Below are 23447 nucleotides of genomic sequence, written 5' to 3'. Positions count from 1 at the left end.
CACTTGTGGAAGTCTATCGATTTGGACAGTGTTTAGGTTGGAGATTCTCGCCCATATCAACTCTCTTTTCTCTAGTAAGTTCTCGCGCGTTTAGAGATGCGCCACACTCGCGGTTTTGGTGTCGTGATCTCAAACTATGCTGACTGGACTTTTTAAAGATGCTAGATTTGGTCCTTTCTGAAATCTACACACGTATATTTCACTTGAGGTAGTGTGTCGCTTTGGACAATGCTTGGGTTGACGATTCTCGCCCATTTATATATTTTTTTCTCTCGCGTGTTTTCGCGCGTTTAGAGATGCGCCACACTCGCCATTTCGGTGTCGATGTCTCAAACTATGCTTACTGGACTTTTTGAAGATGCTAGATTTAGCCCTTTCTCAAATCTACACACGTGTATTTCACTTGTGGAAGTCTGTCGATTTGGACAGTGTTTGGGTTGGAGATTCTCGCCCATATCAATTTTCTTTTCTTTCGTAAGTTCTCACGCGTTTAGAAATGCGCCACACTCGCGTTTTAAGTGCAGGGATCCCAACCAGTGCTTACCTAAGTTTTTAAAGATGCAACTTTTAGCCTTCCATCAAATCCACACACGTGTATTTCACTTGTGGAAGTCTATCAATTTGGACAGTGTTTATGTTGGAGATTCTCGCCCATATCAACTTTCTTTTCTCTCGTAAGTTCTCGCGCGTTTAGAGATGCGCCACACTTGCTTTTTAGGTGCGGAGAGCTCAACCAATGCCTAGCTAACTTTTTAATGATGCTACTTTTAGCCCTGCTCCTAATCTTTACACGTGTGTTTCACTTGTGGAAGCCTACTGATTTGGACAGTACTTGGGTAAGAGATTCTCGCTTATATCAACTTTCTTTTCTCTCGTAAGTTCTCGCGCGGTTAGAGATGCGCCACGCTCGCGGTTTTGGTATCGGGATGTTAAACTATGTTTACTGGACGTTTAAAGATGCTAAATTTGGCCCTTTCTCAAATCTACACACGTGTATTTCACTTGTGGAAGTCTGTCGCTTTGGAAAATGCCTGGGTTAAAGATTCTCGGCCATTTATATCTTTTTTCACTCGAGTGTTTTCGCGCGTCTAGCAATGCGTCAAACTTGCGTTTTTGGTGTGGGGATCCCAAACTATGCTTACGGTTTCCTTTAAAAATGCTAGTTTTGGCCCATCCCCAAATTTGCGAAAACGTATTTCACTTGTGGGAGTCTATCGATTTGGACACTGCTTAGGTTGGAGATTCTCACTCATATCAACTTTCTTTTCTCTCGTAAGTTCTCGCGCGTTTAGAGATGCGCCACACTCGCGTTTTAGGTTCGGGGATCCCCACCAATACTTACCTAACTTTTTAAAGATGCTACTTTTAGCCCTCCCCCAAATCTAGACACGTATATTTCTTGTGGAAGGCTATCGATTTGGACAGTGCTCAAAGTCGCCGAGACCGGGCTACGCGCAGCGTGATTTTGACCAACGTTGGGTCGATTTCCAGGAACTTGGGCGATATTTCCGAGTCCCAGTGACTCTAAACTAATTCGAAAATACTTTGGTTTTCAGTGAAAAAGAGAGAGAAAAAATCTTTGAACGCTTGGTTAAGAGCAGTCCGGCCGAAATATAGCCCCTCCTCAACTCACTTAGTGACTAGGAAGACGCCGAGACCGGGCTACGCGCAGCGTGATTTTGACCGACTTGAGGTGGATTTCCAGGAACTTGGGCGATATTTCCGAGTCCCAGGGACTCTAAACTAATTCGAGAAGACTTTGGTTTTCAGTGAAATGGACAGAGGAAAACTTTTTGAACGTTTGGTTATGAGCAGTCTGGCCGTAATATAGCCACTTAGTGACTAGAAAGTCGCAGAGACTGGGCTACGCGCAGCGTGATTTTGACCAACTTTGGGTCAATTTCCAGAAACTTGGCGACATTTACGAGTCCCAGGGACTCTAAACTAATTCGAGAAGACTTACTTGATTCTTAGTGAAATGGACAAAGGAAAACTTTTTGAACGTTTGATTATGAGCAGTCTGGCCGAAATATAGCCACTTAGTGACTAGAAAATCGCCGAGACCGGGCTACACAAAGCGTGATGTTGACGAACTTTGGGTCGATTTCCAGGAACGTGGGCGATATTTCCGAGTCCCAGGGACTCTAAACTAATTCGATAAGACTTTGGTTTTCAGTGAAATGGAGAGAGGAAATATTTTTGCACGCTCGGTTATGAGTAGTCTGGCCGAAATATAAACACTTAGTGACTGGAAAGTCGCCGAGACCGGTCTACGCGCAGCGACATTTTGACCAACTTTGGGTCGATTTCCAGGAACTTGGGCGATACTTGCGAGTCCTAAGGACTCTAAACTAATTCGAGAAAGCACGCGAATAAAGAAAGATATAAATGGGCGAGAATCTTTAACCCAGGCGTTGTCCAAATCGATAGACTTCCACAAGCGAAATACACGTGTGTAGATTTGATAAAGGGCTGAATCTAGCATCTTTAAAAAGTCCAGTAAACATAGTTTGAGATCCCGACACCAAAACTGCGAGTGGGGCGCATCTCTAAACGCGCGAGAACTTACTAGAGAAAAGAAAGTTGATATGGGCGAGAGTCTCTCACCCAAGCACTGTCCAAATCGATAGACTTCCACAAGTGAAATACAAGTGTGTAGATTTGAGGGACGCCTAAAAGTATCATCTTTAAAAAGTTAGGTCAGCATTGGTTGGGATTCCCGCGCCTAAAACGCGAGTGTGGCGCATCTCTAAACGCGCGAGAATTCACGAGAGAAAAGAAAGTTGATATGGGCGAGAATCCCCAACCTAAGCACTGTCCAAATCGATAGATATCCACAAGAGAAATACGTTTGTGTAGATTTGGTGGAGAGCCAAAACTAGCATTTTTAAACAGCCCCATAAGCATAGTTTGGGATCCCTACACCAAAAACGCGAGTGTGGCGCATCGCTAAACGCGCGAAAACACGCGAGAGAAAAAATATAAATGGGCGAGGATGTCCATCCGAAGCCTTGTCCAAAGCGACAGACTTCCACAAGTGAAATACACGTGTGTAGATTTGGGGGAGGGCCAAATCTAGGATTTTTAAAGAGCCCCGTAAGCATTCTTTGGGATCCCCACACCAAAAACGCGAGTGTGGCGCATTTCTAAACGCGCGAGAACTTACGAGAGAAAAGAAATTTAATATGGGCGAGAATCTGTTACCCAAGCACTGTTCAAATCGAAAGATTCCCACAAGTAAAAAATACACTTGTGAATTTAAGAGAGGGCCAAAACTAGCATCTTTAGAAAGCCCAGTGAGTATAGTTTAAGATCCCGACACCAAAATTTCGAGTGTGCCGCAGAGCTAAACGCGCGAGAAAAGACAAGGGAAAAGTAAATTGACATCGTTAAAAATATCCACCCAAGCACTGTTCAAATCGATAGACTTCGACAAGTGAAATACACGTTGGAGATTTGGAAGAGGGCTAAACTAGCATCTTTAAAGAGGTAAGCAAAGTTTGGGATCCCCACATCTAAAATGCGAGTGTGCCCCCTCGCTTAACGCGCAAGAACACGCGGGAGGAAAGGAAATTGACATGGGAAAGAATATCTAACCCAAGCACTGTCCAAATCGATAGACTTCCACAATTGAAATACAATTGTGTAGATTTGGGGGAGGGTCAAAACTAGCATTTTTAAAGAGTCCCGCAAGCATAGTTTATCCCCACACAAAAAACGCGAGTGTGCCGCATCGCTAAACGCGCGAAAACACGCGAGTGAAAAACCGATATTAATGGCGAGAGTCTTTAACCCAAGCATTGTCCAAAACGACAGACTTCCACAAGTGAAATACGCGTGTGTAGATTTAGGGGAGGGTTAAAAGCAGGATCTTAAGAAAGTTAAGTAAGCATTGGTTAAGATCCGCGCACCTAAAACGCGAGTGTGGCGCATCTCTAAACGCACGAGAACTTACGAGAGAAAAGAAAGTTGATAGGGGCGAGAATCTCTCACCCAAGCACTGTCCAAATCGAAAGGCATCTTCAAGTGAAATACACGTGTGTAGATTTGGGGGGGGGGGGGGGGGGGGCTAAAAGTAGCATCTTTAAAAAGTTAGGTAAGCATTGGTTGGGATTCCTGCACCTAAAACGCGAGTGTGGCGCATCTTCAAACGCGCGAGAACTTACGAGAGAAAAGAAAGTTGATATGGGCGAGAATCTCTCACCCCAGGAGGGGACGCAAATGACTTCTACTGCAAGTATCTCTTCCTGGTGTTTTTTTTTTGTTTGTTTTTTTTTTTTTAATTCTATGAGAACAGAGCTGTATTTCTCTAAGGCTGTGGGTGTAATTCGTAAAAACACTGAGTTTTTATAAATCGTTTAGAAATTCTTCGTTCCAGTTCAAATTTATGTTACTGGCACATGGGTGGGCACTTTATATGTAGACCGTGATGTAAGATACCTTAAACTATTTTTTCTGTTCATGATGCACTGCTACGTTAGTCTGCTTTATAAATATTTAACTGCTCTTGTCGAGTTTTTAATTTCAATATGATTAAACGTTCTTTTTACGCGTTCCTGTTAAAAATGATGCAAAGTTGTCAATTTTAGTAATTTCAATTTTAAGAAAAAGTCCTGTTAGTACCTTATTGTTACTTGATGAAAATTTTGCGGGGTTGGTTTCACCAGGGCGCTTCATGACGCCTCCTGGAATAAGCTATACCTTCCCTAGTTGAATCGCCAGCAGTTTATCGTACGTTATTCAGGCTATTGATTGGAAAAATAATTATACTTTTAAACCGGCCTTAGTTCCTCTATTTTCAGAGGATGGGGGGTGGGCTCACTTCTTTCGGAGTTCGTTACTTACCGACTTTTACGATTCGTTGCGTGTACAAGCCATTGGCTAAGCGATTGGCTAAGCCATTGGTAGCCGTGCATGGTCACCTAAAGCACTGACAATCTATATTAACTCCATGTACTGTTTCTCCTCGCACTTTTTCTTTTTGCCCTCGGCTGTGTAATTGTGCGATATTTTCTACACAATAAATTCAATTGCCGAGCATTATAGTACTGCATGTGGCTCCCACTGCCAACGACATACTCAGACAAGTATTCCAGATCATCTGGGATTTTATTCCTTAAGATCTGTTTTAGATTGATTAATCAAACGCTCCTTTACGCCTGGACAAGCATCTCGATGCAAGCTCAGAGTTTATTGAGATGGCTTTCATTAGGTAAACAAGACATTTACGTCTGCTCACCGCGCTCAACATCCATTCGTAGGCACTTTGGTATCTTCGAGTTCAGTTCGTAGATCTGAACTTGGTTCAGGGGGAGAAGCAGAGGAAGGTTCATGTTGCGTAATTCGTTCATCATTGCGGGATTACTTGATTTATCGGCATTCCCCAGTTTTGTCCGCTCACGTTTTTTTCCTGCCCAAGTCTTTCTTCACGTGTGTTTAGACGTGATCCGATATATAATGACCTTGTTTTGTTCCAGATTATTGGCGTCGGTGGAGTCCGCCGTCATTTGAAAGCATCGGGAATGACTCGAACGCACTATTTACTTTTAAAGCACTATTAATATCGTGACTTCATTTTAAAGCTTGTCTCATATTCCATCGGCCCTTTCTGGTTTATTTTTTATTTAATATCATCGACATGTCACTGAAACAGATTTTGACGCCTTCCCTGGCCGTAAGACGAAGAACCCTAGCGAGAGTATGTAAGGAATGCTAGGAAAATTTCCTACCATTTCTCTGCGGTACTTACAGTAGAAGCCCTGTGCGTCCCGTCATGAGGTAAACTGAAACTGTTTCACCCTGAAAAACATCCACTGGAAGTATCCTGATAATATTTTTAACTTATAGCTCAGTTAGCAACAATTTACAGTCTCTGATCCGATGGAGTGCATCTTTAATAAGATAAATTCTTAAATGTGTGCTCTGTCCTGGTGCCTGGTGTGTAGGCGAACAAGTGAGCTACTGCACTACACTGCTTCATCTTAGTTGATTACTTTTAAAAATTAGGGTTAGGGTTGCATTTTAGTTATTTACTTTTAAGGGAAGAGGGTGATTAATAGAGATGGTTTCTAGAGTTTTAAGAAGGTTGAATTATAAGTGAGCTTATTACAGAGCTACAACTATCTTACTCGTGAGAGGGGCATAATAGAGATTACAGCGAGTCAGACATCAATGTGGTCTGTACACTTTGCACTTTTATTGCCCTTGTTTTAATTTTTAAGGCCGGCTACATTTGTTATCATTTGAGTTAAGAGGGCTGAATTACAAGCGAGCTTATTACAGACCTACAACTATCTTATTCGTGAGAGGGGCATAATAGAGATTACAGCGAGTCAGACATCAATGTGGTCTGTACACTTTGCACTTTTATTGCCCTTGTTTTAATTTTTAAGGCCGGCTACATTTGTTATCATTTGAGTTCAAGAGGGCTGAATTACAAGCGAGCTTATTACAGACCTACAACTATCTTATTCGTGAGAGGGGCATAATAGAGATTACAGGGAGACATCAATGTCCTCTGTACACTTCACACTTTTATCGCTTTTTTTTAATCTCCAAGGTGTGCCACATTTGTAATTATTCGAGTTCAAGAGGGCTGAATTATAAGCGAGCTTATAAGAGACCTACAGCTATCTGACTAAGGAGAAGGGCTTAAACGAGATCACTGCGAGACATCACTCTAGTGTCGAAGCCCACTTTTATTACTTTCTGAATTTCTAACGCCAGCTACATGTATGTGCATTCCGGCATTTCCTCAACTTACTGAGGTAACAAACAACAACTTAATTAAGTGAAGACCCCGGTGTTGAATAACCATTCATGCACGCTTGCGAACATGGATTATGAGAATTCCTCGTTTAGGAAGCATTTACAGTGACACTATGTCCAATACTAAGATCTCTTCCATCAAATGTGTACGTTTGGCCATCGTCCCTGATGATGATCTAAAGAAAATTATAAAAGATAGAAATCATATGTATGATACTTGTACATATTCGGTCTTTTGAGGAGGCGATGGAGGCCAGAGGCCTGGACCTACATGAAAACCAGCTGATTTGGCTTCCTCTCTAAATATTGTGAATTTGTTTTTTGTGTTTTTGTTTTTTGTTTTTTGTTTAATAATTATAAGTCGATGACCCGAACTGGAACACTTGTCATGACACTATACCTTGCTAAAGGTCCAGCCATCAAAATAACTTCCACTTGGGTTTTCCTGCAATCTAACCTTGAGCTTGCGAATAGGGCCTACATCCTTGAACGCCACAAGGTAACGGCCTGTCCTAATGTGAGAGACAATTATAGGCATATGAATTATCTTATCCAGTGTTCTTATCTCCAGAGTCAAACGTCTTGCCAGTTAATGATAGCTCAGTTTAATTGTGTGGACAAAAGCTCGGGGAAAGATCTGTTTAATCGGTTCATACTACATATGTGGATGAAATACTAGTGTGCGACCATTCAAATGAAAGATAATCTAAATGACTTCGATCAATACTTTCATATGGTGCTATTTATTATAACGTTATAAAATGTGGATTAAACTCCGCTTAGGCTGAGGGCGGGAGATGAATGACATTTGAGGCTAGGGGTTCATTCGTCAATTGCTGCTTGTAGGTTGGTAAAACAACAACTTTATTTACACTCGGACTTGTACCAGACTAGCTAATATTAAATTACAAAAAAGAGAGTACTGGCTGCCCTAAATAACCTTAAGGGGCTAAACTTTAGGCTATTCTACGTCATCTAACCTTGTATGACAGTTGCAGTATGCAGTAGATATGGAAACCTTAAAGCTGATTGGCCCAAAATTCAGTAAGCATACACGTGTTTTTCATGATTAATTTCTACTCTATTTTGTGTTGTAAATTACACCTTGCAAATGCAGTTGCATTCTTGCACAAAACTCAACATGTATCGTTTCATCTGTGTTTAATAATATAAATTATGACACCCAGTTAGGTCATCTTTGCCAGCTAAATATAGTCTCTTACTTTCCAGATTCAAAGTCGTCATGGTAACCACCTTTCGCCACGTTACTCTCTCCAGATCTCTTATCACCTTCACCGATCAGCTCGAGGTACAGAAAGGCATTTGTGCCATCCAGGAAGCCGTTTCCGGTTTGTACTGTCACCTCCATGTTTTTATCTGAATAACACACCACAACGTGAGCTACAGAGCACCTTCGCTTTCAGCTGTCAGCCACGCCAACATCAACCGCGTTATGGTTTTAATTTCTCAGGGAAATAAACGTGACTGTCCCTCGAGAGGTACGTTAATTGCGTCCATATTACAGTGGTATTTGTGTCAGATTGCATCGAGCTTTCATCAGAACAGTTACATAATGTAAAGTTTGGATCAGAAGCTTCTCAAACTCATTAATAATTCATCAAGTTAAAACAAAGAAAATCACAATCGTGAAGGAGGTTTGGATATCCGGTCTTAATTAGCATAGATTTTGACGATTTTACTTCTCCGTTTACTCCTTATTTTTTGCTTCGATTGAGAAGATATATCAAACACTGGAGACAGTGTTTCATCAGCTATCCAAACACCTCGAATTTCGTCAAAAAACTCCGTTGCGCGTCGTCTTTTCAACTCTCTTCTCGATGTTTGGATATCCCGATGATACACTGTCTCTCGTGTTTGATATATTACATATCACCTAGAACAAGGTGATATGCTTCTGGTTTGGATCTAATGGAGGTTTTAGCTATCTTACGACACACGTCCTCGAAATATTAAAATACATTTTCCACCAAAACTGAAAAGATCTGTTAGGTTTCGACCAAGCGATCACCACTGAAGTAACGAGCGAGAAATATTAGTGTGTAAAGAAATAATTTTTCGGTTCAAAATTTCAGAACTTAGGGCATGGGAGCTTAACAGTGTTCCTCAAATCAACTGATCCAACTGAATAGCACAATACCGCCCCTGGTCCACTCACCAAAGCTTTGCATTTATTTTACTTACATAAATCGCCACTCCCAGAACACTGGTACAGCTTGTTAATCTTCATGATGTCAGCCGCTGACATAGCGTTTTGGTTTCCAAGCTCCATATTAGGATCTGACCTCGCTTGCATTGTTACCAAGCCTGCTCGTTTAGCGAAGGCGGTCTTCTTGTACTGCATGATGGAATGCAGGTCGTAATCAAAGCCCAAATTATCCATGAAGTCGGGTTGATATATCCTCATGACTTCTTCCTTCCACCCTGTGGTTTGCAAAGACGTAATTATAATGATCATTTCTCTTCTTGGTTTACAAGGGATTTTGGGATAGGCAAAAGCAAAATAACTCAGCAAAGTCAGTTGTTGGGACAGAAACTTGCTCATGACGAAGTTTGTGGTGAAGAAATTAAATAAGTCGCAAATGTTAGATAACTTTTTGCTAAGCTTCGTCACCCATTTTGATTCACAGCTTCTGTAGTCAAACATGGCGGCCATGCAAGATAAATTAAGCACATCACATTTTTAAGGCCCGGGTCAAACGTCGAACTTCACATGAGACGAACTAAACTGAGCGAATTAAGTTCATAATAAAGTTCGAGTTCGTCCGACTGAATTTAGATCGACCAACACTTTTTAATTGGTCGATTTAAATTCGAATTAAGTTCCACGTTTGACCGGACGGTCCAGCTTCCCCTTTTGGATCGACTCAAATTGCAATTTAGTTCGTTCCATGTGAAGTTCGACTTTCGACCTGGGCCTAAGTTCCAAAATGTGGCATATCATTCTACCTATTACTGGGATTTATCACTTTCACATTGAAAGAATTGCTTTGCAAAAGTCGATTTCGTTTTCCTGTTACTCTATTCAATTGCATCAAATTACAAAAAAAAGCTATAGCAGTGCTCGAATACTTTCCAAAAAGTATCCTTCGACATATATGTGTTCAAAGAAAAGTCGTTTGGAAGTGTATCAAGAAAACCGGCTCGGAATTAGAATAAAAAGGGATTTAAACCGGGGGTTGTATTTAGAGAGACGTGGTCCGAATGCGACACATGTGGATAATTAGTTTTTGAATTGTGATCACCTCGATGCGCACAGCGGCGGTCAATTTGCCTTGGGGTACACCGGTGAGAATTGACTTTACGAGAGAAAAAATTACGCTGCCCACCCCCAAGTGCAGCTTAATTGTTCTGCCGAAAGTTTTCCGAACAACGGCGACGATTTTGGTTTGGCTTCGGACGAAGTCCCTCAGGGTTACCAAGAACAAAAGGCTATTCATTTTTGCTTAACGTGTGATGTTGAGCCGGAACAATAGACCATTTCTTGATACGAGAGTGAAAATATTTACGTTTTGTGCAATACAAAAACCTCCGTTCATTGCTATCACGAAAACGCCCTAAAAGAAAGCGCGCTAGAATTTGTGCTTCAACAACCCTACGGCTCTCGGGTTCCAGCCACACTTTTCGTTAAAAGAAACTTCCATTCGAGTTTCTACAACTCGGTAGAAACACGGAAAACGTTTCCTATTGCTCAAAAAATATTTACAGGCAGATAGAATTAAAGACACATGACGTACCTTGAGCGATGTTTTCCTCAAAAATTTGTATATAGTCATCCCGGTCAGCTCTGTTGTGTTCGTCGTAAAACCCCAGCAAATAAACTAGCTCGTGTAAAATTGCTCCTTTGTTTTCGCAACCCTGGCCAACAAAGACGATTTCCTTTCCTTCTCGCTTCCCAATTGGAGAGGAACAACTGAAAATAAAAACATTCCAAAATTCTAATAATAACCAGAGACAACTTAAAGGAAGTTGCATTTTTTTAAAAATCCTAGATGGGCAAACTATTGGTTGTACGTTGGTCATCATTTTTGCCCGGTTTCCATAAAACTTATATAGCCTAACTCTGTTTGGTTTTCATCTTTCCTTATCTCCGTGTGCTCGATACTTACGTTGAACCAGGTTCAAAACTAACATAGTCCTCCTGTATGGTCCGGGGAAGAAACCTGACACAAGTTGCCGCCTGTAAATCCTGAATGGCGCGTTTTAGTTCTGATTCTGCTTTGGAATCTAGGCCTGTGTTTGATGAAAAAAATCTAGTTAACACCAGCTGATTAATAACTGAATTACCGACCGATCAAGCGACTGATTGACCTACCGACTGGCTGGCTGGCTGGCTGACTGACTGACTGACTGAATGAATGAATGAATGAATGAATGATTGGCCTACAGACTGCCAGACAGACTGACTGACTGGCTGGCTGGCTGGCTGGCTGGTTGGCTGACTGACTGACTGACTGACTGACTGACTGACTGACTGAATGACTGACATGCAGACAAACAAACATACAGAAACACAAACTTGCCGGGAAGGCTGGCACATACCATTGTCCACAACGAAAGGGATCCTGACAACAGGTTTTCCATCATCAGTGGAGGTAGTCCATTTGAGGGCAGCGGAACGGACCGCACCCCTTTTAGCTAAAACTCTGCTATCTTCAACAAATGGTTTCCTGAGATCTACAACAAAAGCGCACATTTCTCTGTTAGGTTAAGTGTCAAACGTGTTTTAATAGTCTACAAACAACCAAATTTGAATGGCTTAAAGGAGCCATCACGAACTGATTCCAAGATTTTAAGAACATGCTAATTTAGTAATTGGTGAAATTTTTAGTCCTTTTGGGTGTGATAGTGAGGGAGACACTACCTACAAAAAATTGCAAGCTTTTTGGGTGGGAAAAGCGCTAATGAGCCCATACATTCTCTGTAAAATAAATATAATTGTTGGGGCTGTTAATTGTATCATGCTTTTCAATGTGGAGTAAATATTTCTGTCGCTCGATTAGAAACTAAAGTGTAAAGAAAGATTCACTCATAATAATAAGGGGACTGCACTTTCAGCAACGCAGCTGTTTCCATGAAACGGACTCAACAAATTAACTGCAGATTTCTGAAACTGTCTCGTTCTTAATTTTAACAGTATCGATTCTAATCGGGCCGTCTATAAACTAATATTATAATTTGCTGCAAATTAAATGTTTAATCGTGTTCCAGGGGTACATCCCTTGTTTATTGTTTCACATGATTACTGTGAAAGTTCTCTTGGACCCGGATAAAATTTCTTGCGTGGACTTCATCAATTTCTGCTGGTTTGGGACGCGCAGCGTGTCCCATATTCAGACGTTTATTTGGACGGTATTACACAAGGTGGTAAAACAACGGGGTTATTGATTTGTCTCTGAATGTGTTGTAACATGTAGATCTGACTTTCTGTCGTCACTTTGGGAGAAATAACGTTCTGATCAATTACAAGACGGGATTTCCTGTATTTTAGGTTGTTTTGGACGTTCGAAGAAGTTCTTGTACCAAATATTTCAAATGCTAAGTAGGAGTGTTGAACCATGGAGTGTTGAAAGTTCAATGGCAAATTTTAAAATCTGAAATATGTGTACATCGCGAATTACTTGGAAGCCATGACTAGGAAATAATTATCCTTCAAAAATTTAAAACAACCGTATTAGCGACAAAAGGCAATTTTGTACTTTTAGCACGAGTTCGTACGTTCTGAAAATTCAAATGATACACTTTACCACTGCCCGTAATGATAAACAAACAAAAAACTCCTACCTACCTAGCCTTATGACATCTTTTACTGGATTCGCTTCAACGAAAGCAAGCGTTGTAAATATTAGCAGCAAGATTTCTTTTCTTACGAGCATGACGATTTTCGTACAAACAAAAATTACACTTCACGCCGGTAAAAATGCGCGTCCTGTGTGTAGCTAAAACGTCTGCCCGCTGTTAATAAACTTGTCTCCCTTTTGATAAGCAAAGAGCAGATGTTTCTCTCTTTAAATGACCAATAACAATAACAAAAACAGTAATGATACTAAGCTATGAATTAAACCTAACGAAACTGTGACTGTTGACTGTATAAATGTACACTTCAACAATCCCACGTGAAACGGAGTCCACATATAATTATTTAAACTTGCTGGGGGAAAGAAATTCAAGTCAGATAACCTAACTGAGATTTATTGCTTTCTTAGCATAAGATTTTTCTACCAAACCAAATATAAATTTCCATTGAGGGGCATTTAAAAGTAGGTCACAAACAACATGAAAAGGTCAATTCTTTTGGCAGTCTATTGAATTCTGATTCCAAACAAACATCAATCAAGTTTAATAGCTTTTCAGTTGCACTAAGAGAGACAGATCTCAATTTGTCCCTTAGCAACATTCAAATTTAACAAGTTTACTACACTAAGAAATGGAAATAGGAGAATTCCCTGATTTCCTGTCGCCACTAATCCAAACACAAAATATTCCACCAAGTTTTGATCATTCGTATTGTTTTCCATTATCACTCTTGAAACTTTTATTTACACAATCCCTTATTAATCTCGCTAATTACGTTTTTTCCTTCCGCTTAATGTCTTTTTTACCCTTACCTTTCAATGGTTTTTTTAAATAAGCTTTGCTTGTCTTCGGTGTCAGCAGTCAACAACGTATACTGCTCCAGATTTTTTTCACATTTCTAATCACTCTAAAAATACTACTGTTATACCATTAACTGAATTTCCCACATGCAAAAACAGTTGTTTTGGCCATTACAAACATTGGTGTTGATTGAACCTATTGACGATTGTCAGCCTTGATCAGCAAATATTGTCATCAAGGACATACATCCCCTGTTTTTTTATTTTCCTGGATAATATTAGTTTGTCTGTAGTCGGTTATTTGAACCACTACCACTAAACATTTCCCGTCATTGCAACATGTTTCATCTGTTAAGGATATTTTTTTAGGTCATCGATTCTTAACTTTGAAATAGAGAGTCCGTAAATGCAGCTTCACTTTGCATGGAATTTCTTGACGTGACTTTGATATTGCGCTTTAAGGAAAGGGCTTTAAAGCTGCTTGATATATTTTTTGAGTCGTATGCGCACTAAAGTAAGGTAAAATGATCGTGATTTCATGACTGCTCGGCAGTTCTTCCTTAAAGCAAAATATCGAACACGAAAGACCGTGTTTGATCACATTTCCAAACACCGAGAAGAGAGTTGAAATAACGGTGCGTAGCGGAGTATTTTTGACGAAATTCGAGGTGTTTGAAAATATGGTCAACCAACTGTCTTGAGTGTTTGATATATCATGGAAACTAAAACTAAAAAGAAAACGAAGAAATAAAATTGTAAAAATGTGTGATATCCAAACATCGTCACGGTCATGACTTTCTTTGTTTAAACTTCATGAAGTATTTGTGAATAATTTTTTAATTTAATTTTTTTGATATCTGACCTAGATAAACGCGAGATTTTTATGCTATCTGTATGCTTATACTATCTCGCTATTGCTATTTTTTCTTCGCCAAAACCAAAGAATACTTGTTACCGGGAAATAAATAAAGAATTTTGACCTGAAAACTGCGGGCTAAGAATATAAATGAATCTTAGAGGATAATCAGTTAGGAATAACCATGATCTATAGATAAAGCACATAAGCAAATAAAGCTGTTTCAGAGTTCATTAGACTGACTCAAATGCCTGTTTTGTTTCGGGTTGATGCTGTACTATTTTGAATCAGTTGTAACAGTTGCAGCCAATAAGAGGGCGCGAAAAAGGGCCTATTCTAACAGAGCATGAACAGTAAGTTAAAATCTCGTAACTCTCTTTCTAATTCGGCAAAGTTTATCAACTACCATCACTGGTTTACACAGCTGGTGGGTTGAGTTAGTCTTTTATGATTTACATCGGAGATTCTTCACTCTTCTAGAGATAATTACAGACAGTGTTAACTATGGAAAAATGCCGCTACTACGATCAAATTAACTACCACTGAAAGGAATGTGCTGAGTCTGCTGAGCCAGTAGAGAGAATTTGCTTTGCGGTTTTGGTGTCTAAACGCTTTATGATTGTTGCAATTTTAGGCTGCTTTCGTTTGTAAGTGTAGATATATGCAGCCAAGATGGCTGGATGTTGGCCTCGTTCTTTTTCTGCATGTTTATGGACCTCGACTCGGCCTCGGTCCATAAACACGCAAAAAAAAGATCGAGGCCAATATCCAGCCATCTTGACCGAACAAGCTTAGTCAATAAAGGATTATGGAAAAAGAACACTATTTACTTGCGGGAAACAGTGGGTAATCCCGAGTGAGCACGATGCGCCATCTTAACTTACTCAGACTGGACTGGACTGTTGAGGCTGTAGTTGAGGCTTTCTCAACATTTCGAAAAGCTGTCGTTCCATTGAACAAGTCGATTTAAGTTGAAAACGTAACTTTTTCTCTCCGTTTGGGCCTTCCGTCCACACAAAAACGCCCCAGAAACGCCTTAATACACGGTAGGCGCGCAACTCTTGAGCGCGAGCAAAATTACCCGCATCAGTGTCAACAACATTGAGTGCCGACTTCATTCAGTACCAAATTCCACGAGTCAAACTGAAACACTCTTGCACCGTAATTAAATTTGACAATAACAGGTACAATAGACAGCGCCTTAAACAAATCAGTGTTTTGCTTCTACAGGTACCAGAAGAAGCCGAAATTTTATTGTAGCACTAAAAAGCAGCTGTGTTCGTTTTGTACGAAATCGTCCGCGATTCATTTCAATCACCTTACCTCTCAATGTCTGGCTAAGTTTAGCATCAGAGTCATTCGTGGACAGGGAAACTTTAAATTCTTTCAGATACTAAACGCGGTAACTGATGTAACAAAGCATTCAGTTTAAAGTCAACGGACCTACATGCTGAGAAGAATTCGTCGCAGGTTTGGCCGGTTCCTTCCAAGTAGATGGTTTTATGGCTTAAGCTCAATTCTCGTTGTTATTTTGATCGTTCAACGCTTCAAGACAAACAGCATTCGCTTTGATATATTAACGAGGACTTCAAATTCGAAAGAATGGGAAACGACGAGAAACATCGCACCCAGTCTACCAGCAGGCGATGTTGGCAGAAGAAAGGACTGGGAAAGATCAAGATCAGCCAGTGATGAGAATGGAGGTAGAAAACATCTTCTTAAAACAACAAAATGGCTCCATGCCTTGGAAACTGCTGGAAAAGGTAGCGTTAATGTCCATATTTGGAGAGGCCTATGCTGCCCGAAAGTAAACAGCTTGCGACAGTATCCTCTATTTCCAACTTTACCAAGAGAACGTTTGTTACGTCACACTATCAACTCTGGCCCACTTGGAACCTGGTACGGGCAAAGAATCATGGGATTCATACATCCGCCGCATACGGGATACTACACTTTTCACCTAGACGCACATGTGTATGCAGAGCTCTGGTTAAGTAAGAAAACGAATACAATGGATGTTGAATTAGTCGCAAAAATTGCAAAAGAAAATAAGAAGATCTCAGTGGCGAGACTTGTTAGTCACACTTCAAGTAAAATGTATTTCGAAAAAGGCAAGAAGTATTTCTTCGATGTGCTGCACGTAATGAACGGCGGGATGATGCAACGTGACCACGTGAATGTCACGTGGAAAATTCCAGGTAGTCAAATGTATACGGAAATTTCCAAGCAGTTTCTCTCACCTTTGTTAACTAACAAGGTTTCGTTTTCAAGCCACAAAGCGATGAAAGAGCGAGATGATTTGCTTCGAGCACCTCGCAGCGTCATTGACACGGAATTAAATGACGTTGACGGTGGGTATGACGATGAAGACTACGATGGCATGGTAGCACCTGAAAAACAGAACAAACTTTCGGACAAATTCTTAACCTATTTTGGTGAAGACTTTGAGTTGGAGAATCCATACAATATCATTGAATTCGAACTTGCAGACAAATCGGATGAGATTTTATCTGCTTTTCCAAGTTGCTCGTATGAACCAACTTACGCCAAAAAACGAACGTTCAAACGATTTGAGGGTATTTGGCAAACACATTTTAGTTCCCTGTTCCCAGATGACGGCACAAGAGAGTTCATTTGCATCGGAAACAAACAACGTAAAGATTGCGAAGGGAATGAATTCTTGACTGAGAGTGAAGTGCTGGAACTTGTTCAGATGTTTATGAAGAAAATTGATGAGAAATATCCCCGGTAGGAGCCTAGTGTTTGTTAGTTTACCTCGATGTTTTCAAGTAGTTTGCTTTTGATCGGGACAACGTCATTAGAGGTTTTCAATAGACCATATTCGTATTCTCATTTTGGACTGGAACTAGCTTGCAATTGAGGCTCATGCAACTGATAATCACTCTGGCCAATCACAAAACAAACAGACAATCCAATAGACCAATCAAAATTTGAAGTAAATACATGTAGCTGACGCAAAGCGCGGGAAAACGTGCGCGAGCGCGTCGTGATTGATTTTGGTTTTACTTCTGATTGGATGAAAAAGTGGCGCGAGTTTCTTAATGCAAAACAAATTACTTTTTGACACCCAAATGAAAACCGCTTCTAAAGCATTCTGAGAAATTCGGAAGGATTACCACTTAACTAATTACTGAGTAACACTACATTAGAGCGACAGTGTCAATTAAGTTGCCACATTTCTTTTTAATTCATATTTTCAGAAAATACACTTTAAAGGCTGTAATGAACATTGAGAAAAACCGTGATGCTCTGCGAGGCAATCGATATCTGTTGGAGCTCGTATTCCGAGAACGAGCTCGGAACAATATCGTAAGGATATCGGATTTCGTGTACAAATTCCACAACAGTTCGAACTTCTGTAAACCAAATGGAATTACTTGGCAAAGGAACGTGACAGTCAACGTTATTTTAACTGTTAAGAATCAGGGGACCTGGGCCCAGTATTTTATCAACGAAATGTCTCGGATTTATGATGCGACACGTGATGACCATGTGAATATCATAGTGGTGGATTATGGCAGTCAAGATATAGATATTGCAAAAGCTTTTAAGAGGTAAGTAAGCATTTTAGATCAATGGTATAGAAGTAGAGGTGTAAATCATAAGCGAAGATTGTAAAGTGGAGAGGAAATTATATTTCCCCGGAGGGAAGGTACTTACCTGACGGAGAGATGTAGTTCTTCCAACTCCCTCGGAGACTGATACGAGCAATACTTGTGCAGAGCGCGGTCGCGCACGGTCTGGGTACCACAATTTAAAAAAGCGTTCCTTGCTTCCTCTGAGAGAGTAGTGCGAAGGTCCCGAATGACAGTAACAGGGAGGGGAGGAACAGAAAACCGACACTGGTAGGGGAACAGTATTGCTCGTATCAGTCTCCGAGGGAGTTCGAAGAACTACATCTCCCCGTCAGGTAAGTACCTTCCCTCCGGGGAAATATAATTTCTTCTTCACCCCCTCTACGACTGATACTCACAATACTTGTGCAGACTTTAACGGTTACTGACATGAGAACCATAATCCTCAACATAAACCAGACTAAATAGCCCTATCTGTTAAGTGATACACGAAACTCCTACTGAAAACCTACATAAGGCTATAAAACAGAAAACTTTCCAGGAAAGTTGTAGTCCTCAAAACATAGGACAGAAACTGATCTAGATGTGCTCAGACACCCGATAAGCAACAACACTGATAACAAAACTAATGGCCCATAGAGAAAAAGATGGGTCACCTACTGATAAAGTAAAACGTGTTCCATGGGGCCAGTTACCCTCGAACAGCAGTAAGTACTGCCCTTGCAAGCTCCCCCTTGTCAGAGGATCTCAGTTAAAAGCGCTCGAATGTCTCTGACGAGGACCAATCCGCTGCTACCAGAATAGTGTCCAAAGGAACACCCGCTCGTGCAGCTGCAGACGTAGAGGCACTCCTAGTGGAGTGACCAGTAAAGTGGCAAGCAATCCCTGCTAGCTGCATAGTTTTCTCAGCCATCTGGACATAGTTTGACTTGAGATGGGTTAAACGGTCTGACAAATGGAATCAAGAGGCGAGAAGATTGCCTCCTGGTCTCCGTCCTGGATCGATACTCCTGTAAGGTTTTAACTACGCAAATCTTAGGATTGTCTGAGAAGGTAGGCAGATAAACTTGCCTAGCCGGGTGACCAGGTCTTGACACCTTTGTGTGTTCAGCCAGAGAGAATTCCCAGGAATCGCTCTTCATGGAGACAAAGTCCAGATCCAGTTTAATCAATTCATGTGCACGAGCAGAAGAAGTCAAGGCCAGTAATGCTGCTAATTTCAGGGATAGCATTTTTAGTGTAAGGCCAGCACGTGGATCCAGGGTTGAGAGAAACTCGAGCAAGCGCTTAACATCCCAGGTTGTGCTCAATCGAGGAGCTGGTGGCTTCATGCGAAAAATTCCCTTCATAAAACGAGACACCACTGGAAGGTCTCCAAGCTTAGTCTGACCCACAGGCAGATGTCCCTGTGAAATGGCAGACTTATAGACTGCCAGAGTTCTATTTTCTAGGGACTGATTTGTCACTGTCTCTGTCACGAAGGTCAACACATCTGTGACTGGTGCTGAGAAGGGGCACAGGCCTCTGGGAGAACACCAATTGGACCATGCCCGCCAAGGACCCTGGTAACGCTTCTTGGTTGACTGGGACCATGATCCTAGAAGGACATTAGTCACCTCCTCGGGAAAACCTGCCGCCTGGTAGGCTGACCCGATATCGACCATACAGTCAGATTGAGAGACCGCCACAGCGGGTGACCTGCCTCTTGGTCGAAGGGCAGAGACAACAGTGACTTCTCCTTGGGAAGTGGGCACGGTGGACCTCTCAGCATGAGCTGAATATGAGCATATCATGGTTGAAATCTGGGCATATCATGGTTGACCTGGCCAGTCTGGGGTTACTAGTAGGGCGGTTGCTTTGTCGCTTCTCACTTTCTGAAGAATTCGAAGTAGTAGCACCACTGGTGGGTGGATGAAACTCTTCCACTGGCTCCAGTCCTGTTGAAAGGCATCCACCGCTGAGGCACCGGGGTCGGGAAGTCGCGACACATAAAGAGGCAGCTGATGGTTCAAACGCGACGCGAACAGGTCTACCTCCGGAACATAGAAGTAATGTGCTATGTCCCGAAAGACATCCTTCCAAAGCGTCCACTCTGTGCGCATGTTGAAGTCCCTCGAAGCTGTGTCTGCTTCTACATTCAACGCTCCCGGTAGGTGACGGGCGGTCACCCATGAACCTTGGGTCAGCAGGAAGGACCACAGTTCCAAGGCCAGTAGGGACAGAGATGGTGACCGAGTGCCCCCCCTCCTGTTCACATAAGCCATGGCGGTTGTATTGTCCATTTCCAGAAGAATATGACGTGGGGCGTGGTGGCCCAGACTCTGGGGTGGTGGCTGCATCCCTACTCTCAGGAATGCCTTCAAAGCTAGACTGGCTGCTTTGAGTTCCAAACAATTGAAGTGTTGTACTGCCTCCTCCACGCTCCAGCGTCCCCCAGTCGACATGCCATTGCAGGTTGCGCCCCGCATCGGTAATCGGCATCGGCGGAGCTGAGGACACCCACCATCTCAGGTCCTCCAGGGAGGGTTGAGACAATGATATCTGACACCTTGGTCTCCATCCGAACTGGTGGAGAAGCAGAGCCTGCTGGCGTTGCAGGGCTCTGTAATATAGTGGTGCTACCCACGGTCCCGTCCGTGCGGCGTGGCTCATGCGGCCTAAGAGGCTCGACAGTCTGCCCAGTGACGTTGACTGAGAGTCTAGCATTTCCTGGCATGCTCCCTGCATCCGACTGATCTGTTCCTCTGGCAGGGCAACTGACATGCAAGTTGTGTCTAGTACCGCACCCAGAAAGACTAAGCGACGAGTTGGTTCCGGAGAACATTTCTCCAGTTTCACTATGAAACCCAGGCTGGACGAAAGTCTCCGCACATAAAGGAAAATCTTGCTCAATGTGTCCTTCTGATGGTGGATCAGGAGAAGGTCGTTCAAGTAGATGACTGTTCGTATCCCTTCTGAACGCAGTTTGGCAACAATCGGACGGAGGATCCTTATGAAGACTCGGGGAGCCAGGGAGAGGCCGAATGGGAGGCAACGGAACTCGTAAATTGTTCCCTTGAACTGGAAACGAAGATATTTCCTCGACTCCGGATGTATCGGGACTGCATAGTAAGCATCCTTGAGGTCGAGTTTCATCATATAGTCGCCCTTGCGTAGAAGAGAGCGAGCAGTGTGGAGCCCCTCCATTTGGAACTCCTCCCTTGGAAGAAATCTGTTTAGTGCCTTTAGGTTGATCACAGGGCGGAACTTTCCTGTCCCTGCTGCTTTCTCCACTAAAAAGAGTGTTGAAATGAACTGTCTGTGGGCAGGGATCCACTACTGAAATGGCACCCTTGGAAATTAGAGACTGAATTGCCCCCTTCATTAGCTCCGTCGGCTGTCCTTCCTGGACGACTGTCGGACGAGCCCGCCACTGACGCGGGAGTCTGAGGAAAGGTATTTTGTACGCTAAAACAGCTTGAAGAATCCATTTGTCCGTTGTGAGAAAGTTCCAATTTGTTAAGAAAGTTCCGAGTCTGTTTGCCGTTTGATTGTCCGAGAGTGAAAGGGGAGGAGCAGATGACAGATAGTCAGCTGCTGCTGTTGCTAGCGGATTGGGTAGACCCTGACGCTCGTCTGGCACCTCCATTGTTTTTGCTGTACTTAGCACTGGAGCCTCCAGGCTTGTAGGCCCATTTCCTCTTCCTGTCTGCTCCGGACTGCTGTCCCCGTCTAAATGAGGAGTCAGGAAAGGACTGGGAACCAGTCCAGTGCTTAGGGCCTGCCTTCGGTTTGCAGATCAACTTGGAGGTGGAAGCCTTGTGGTCATGCTCACTCTATTTTTTCATCCAACTGGTGTGGGAACAGATGCCTATCTGTTGGTATGCCCTCACGAAGAGTCCGTCTGCCCAGATCTGTTAGGTAATCTGAGAAACGTCGCTGTCTCCAGACATTCAAACGGGCGTTTGCATTACCCAGTAGAACTAGAGCATCCTCCAGCATCTCCCGGACCACCTCAAGGTCAGGTCCCCCTTCCCCTTCATCATTACGGGTGGGGGGGAGTCAAGATTCATCAACGCTGCCAGAATTGGCCTAGCCACTGTGAGGAAAGGCCCCTGCTGCTCAGCTAGGTCACCATCAAAAGAAAATACCTCCTTGGTTTTCCGATGCCCATGAGATTTCCTGAACTCCTCCTTCATGCCAGCTTCCATGGTGGGAGCCCGCATAAATCCCTCCGTCCCCTGGATTGGAAGGTAACTGGCCGACAGATCTGTCCATTTCTCTTTGGTCAGTGACTTAGTGAAAGCCTTGGTTGTAAGATCGAGAAACTCTGAAGAGAGCTCAAAATCCTCCTCTGTTGAGAAGAAGCGTTCACCACGATTGGAAGGGCCCGGGGCTTTCTCGTCTGAACTAAAATCGGGGAACTAAAATCAATGTTCTTGTTTGAAGGCTCTTGGGAGGAAACAACACCTCCCGGAGAAAAGAACTTGGCCAGAATAACTGGAACAGCCTTTGCGATAGACTGTTCTATGCGCTTTTCCAACGCAGGTGATGCGACATCCGCCATTGCGGTCGGAGCCGACTTATTCACGTTGTCCTAAAGGACAAAAAGGCGGTCAATGACACATGCCTTTACTTAGTAATGGATTCGATGCAAATGAGAGCCTAGGTAAACATCTCGCTCAATCCGCTAGAAAAGCGACCATCCTCTGTCGAAAAGATGATAAACATAACGAACTGAAATACAACTCACGTTGTCCAATGAAGAATCCCCCATAAGGAACTGGAATATGCGAAAACGCCGTATAAATAATTTATAAACCGAAGCTTGGTCGACCGTGGCACGCCACGAACGAAAGAGGAGGCAAGGAACGCCTTGAACTTTTTTGAATTGTGGTACCCAGACTGCGCGCGGCCGCGCTCTGCACAAGTATTGTGAGTATCAGTCGTGGAGGGGGTGATGAAGAATAGAGACCTGCTGTAGGTGGTTTTTCAAGCTTTAGCAAGTCAAAGAGTCATCAATCGAGCGTTGGATTTTATCCGCGTAAGGTTAATGTTACTTTCTTGAAGGGTATCGCAAAAATACGAAATAATGCGCTCTGTAATCAGTCCGAGCACTCGAAAGTAACAACCTGAACACTAGTCCAACACACCAACGCCCCCCCCCCCCCTCCTTCCCAATCCCACGCCAACTTACAGATTTGTTTTAAAGGTTAGCTTTTACGTATTAACTGCCATTTCAAATGGTCAGTGGAGGCTCGAGTAATAGATCATACAGATAATAATTCGCTTCTAACTCGATTCTTGCTTAGTCAAACAGTGGGTCCAGAGTCATTGTGCAAACCTGCATTAATTGCAAGTAGCAATGGAGAACAGAAGCCAAAAGTTACTGATTTCTTGAATTTATAATACATTTTTGCAAGCATTTTTTTTTTTTTGCCTCATTTAAACAGAAGTTCACTAAAGAATTACATAGTTCTGAAACGTTCCGGTGCATTTCACAAGACTGAAGCTATCCAGTCAGCGGTCGGCACCATTGGTGATCCACACAGTATAGTCCTGTTGTTTGATCTCCATCTTCGTACGCCAACAAACCTTTTCAGCGCTGTCAGAAAGGTGACTCTAGTTGATCAT

At 42.5% G+C, this 23447-nt stretch overlaps 2 protein-coding genes across 2 annotated transcripts in view; one reads left to right on the top strand and one right to left on the bottom strand.

The window, feature by feature from the left end:
• Nucleotides 1-4620: 4620 nt before the first annotated feature.
• LOC145489144 (astacin-like metalloprotease toxin 1) overlaps nucleotides 4621-23447 on the bottom strand; it is a 22848-nt gene continuing 4021 nt past the window's right edge. The window contains exons 2-8 of the mRNA XM_081468059.1: nucleotides 11329-11463; nucleotides 10896-11019; nucleotides 10524-10699; nucleotides 8971-9210; nucleotides 7992-8145; nucleotides 7169-7280; nucleotides 4621-6944 (exon numbers count right to left, since the gene is read on the bottom strand). Of these exons, the coding sequence (XP_081324185.1) occupies nucleotides 6858-6944; nucleotides 7169-7280; nucleotides 7992-8145; nucleotides 8971-9210; nucleotides 10524-10699; nucleotides 10896-11019; nucleotides 11329-11463 (1028 nt within the window). The 3' untranslated portion in view covers nucleotides 4621-6857. The remainder of the gene's footprint in view (nucleotides 6945-7168; nucleotides 7281-7991; nucleotides 8146-8970; nucleotides 9211-10523; nucleotides 10700-10895; nucleotides 11020-11328; nucleotides 11464-23447) is intronic.
• Nucleotides 11722-23447, top strand: part of LOC145489137 (uncharacterized) — a 25726-nt gene continuing 14000 nt past the window's right edge. The window contains exons 1-3 of the mRNA XM_081468051.1: nucleotides 11722-16986; nucleotides 17460-17813; nucleotides 23267-23429. Of these exons, the coding sequence (XP_081324177.1) occupies nucleotides 15686-16986; nucleotides 17460-17813; nucleotides 23267-23429 (1818 nt within the window). The 5' untranslated portion in view covers nucleotides 11722-15685. The remainder of the gene's footprint in view (nucleotides 16987-17459; nucleotides 17814-23266; nucleotides 23430-23447) is intronic.

This window comes from Orbicella franksi, chromosome 6 (assembly GCF_964199315.1).
Source record: "Orbicella franksi chromosome 6, jaOrbFran1.1, whole genome shotgun sequence".
Classification (NCBI taxonomy): domain Eukaryota; kingdom Metazoa; phylum Cnidaria; class Anthozoa; order Scleractinia; family Merulinidae; genus Orbicella; species Orbicella franksi.
Note: the sequence above shows the minus strand (reverse complement) of the source record. Positions and strands in the feature narration are given on the sequence as shown.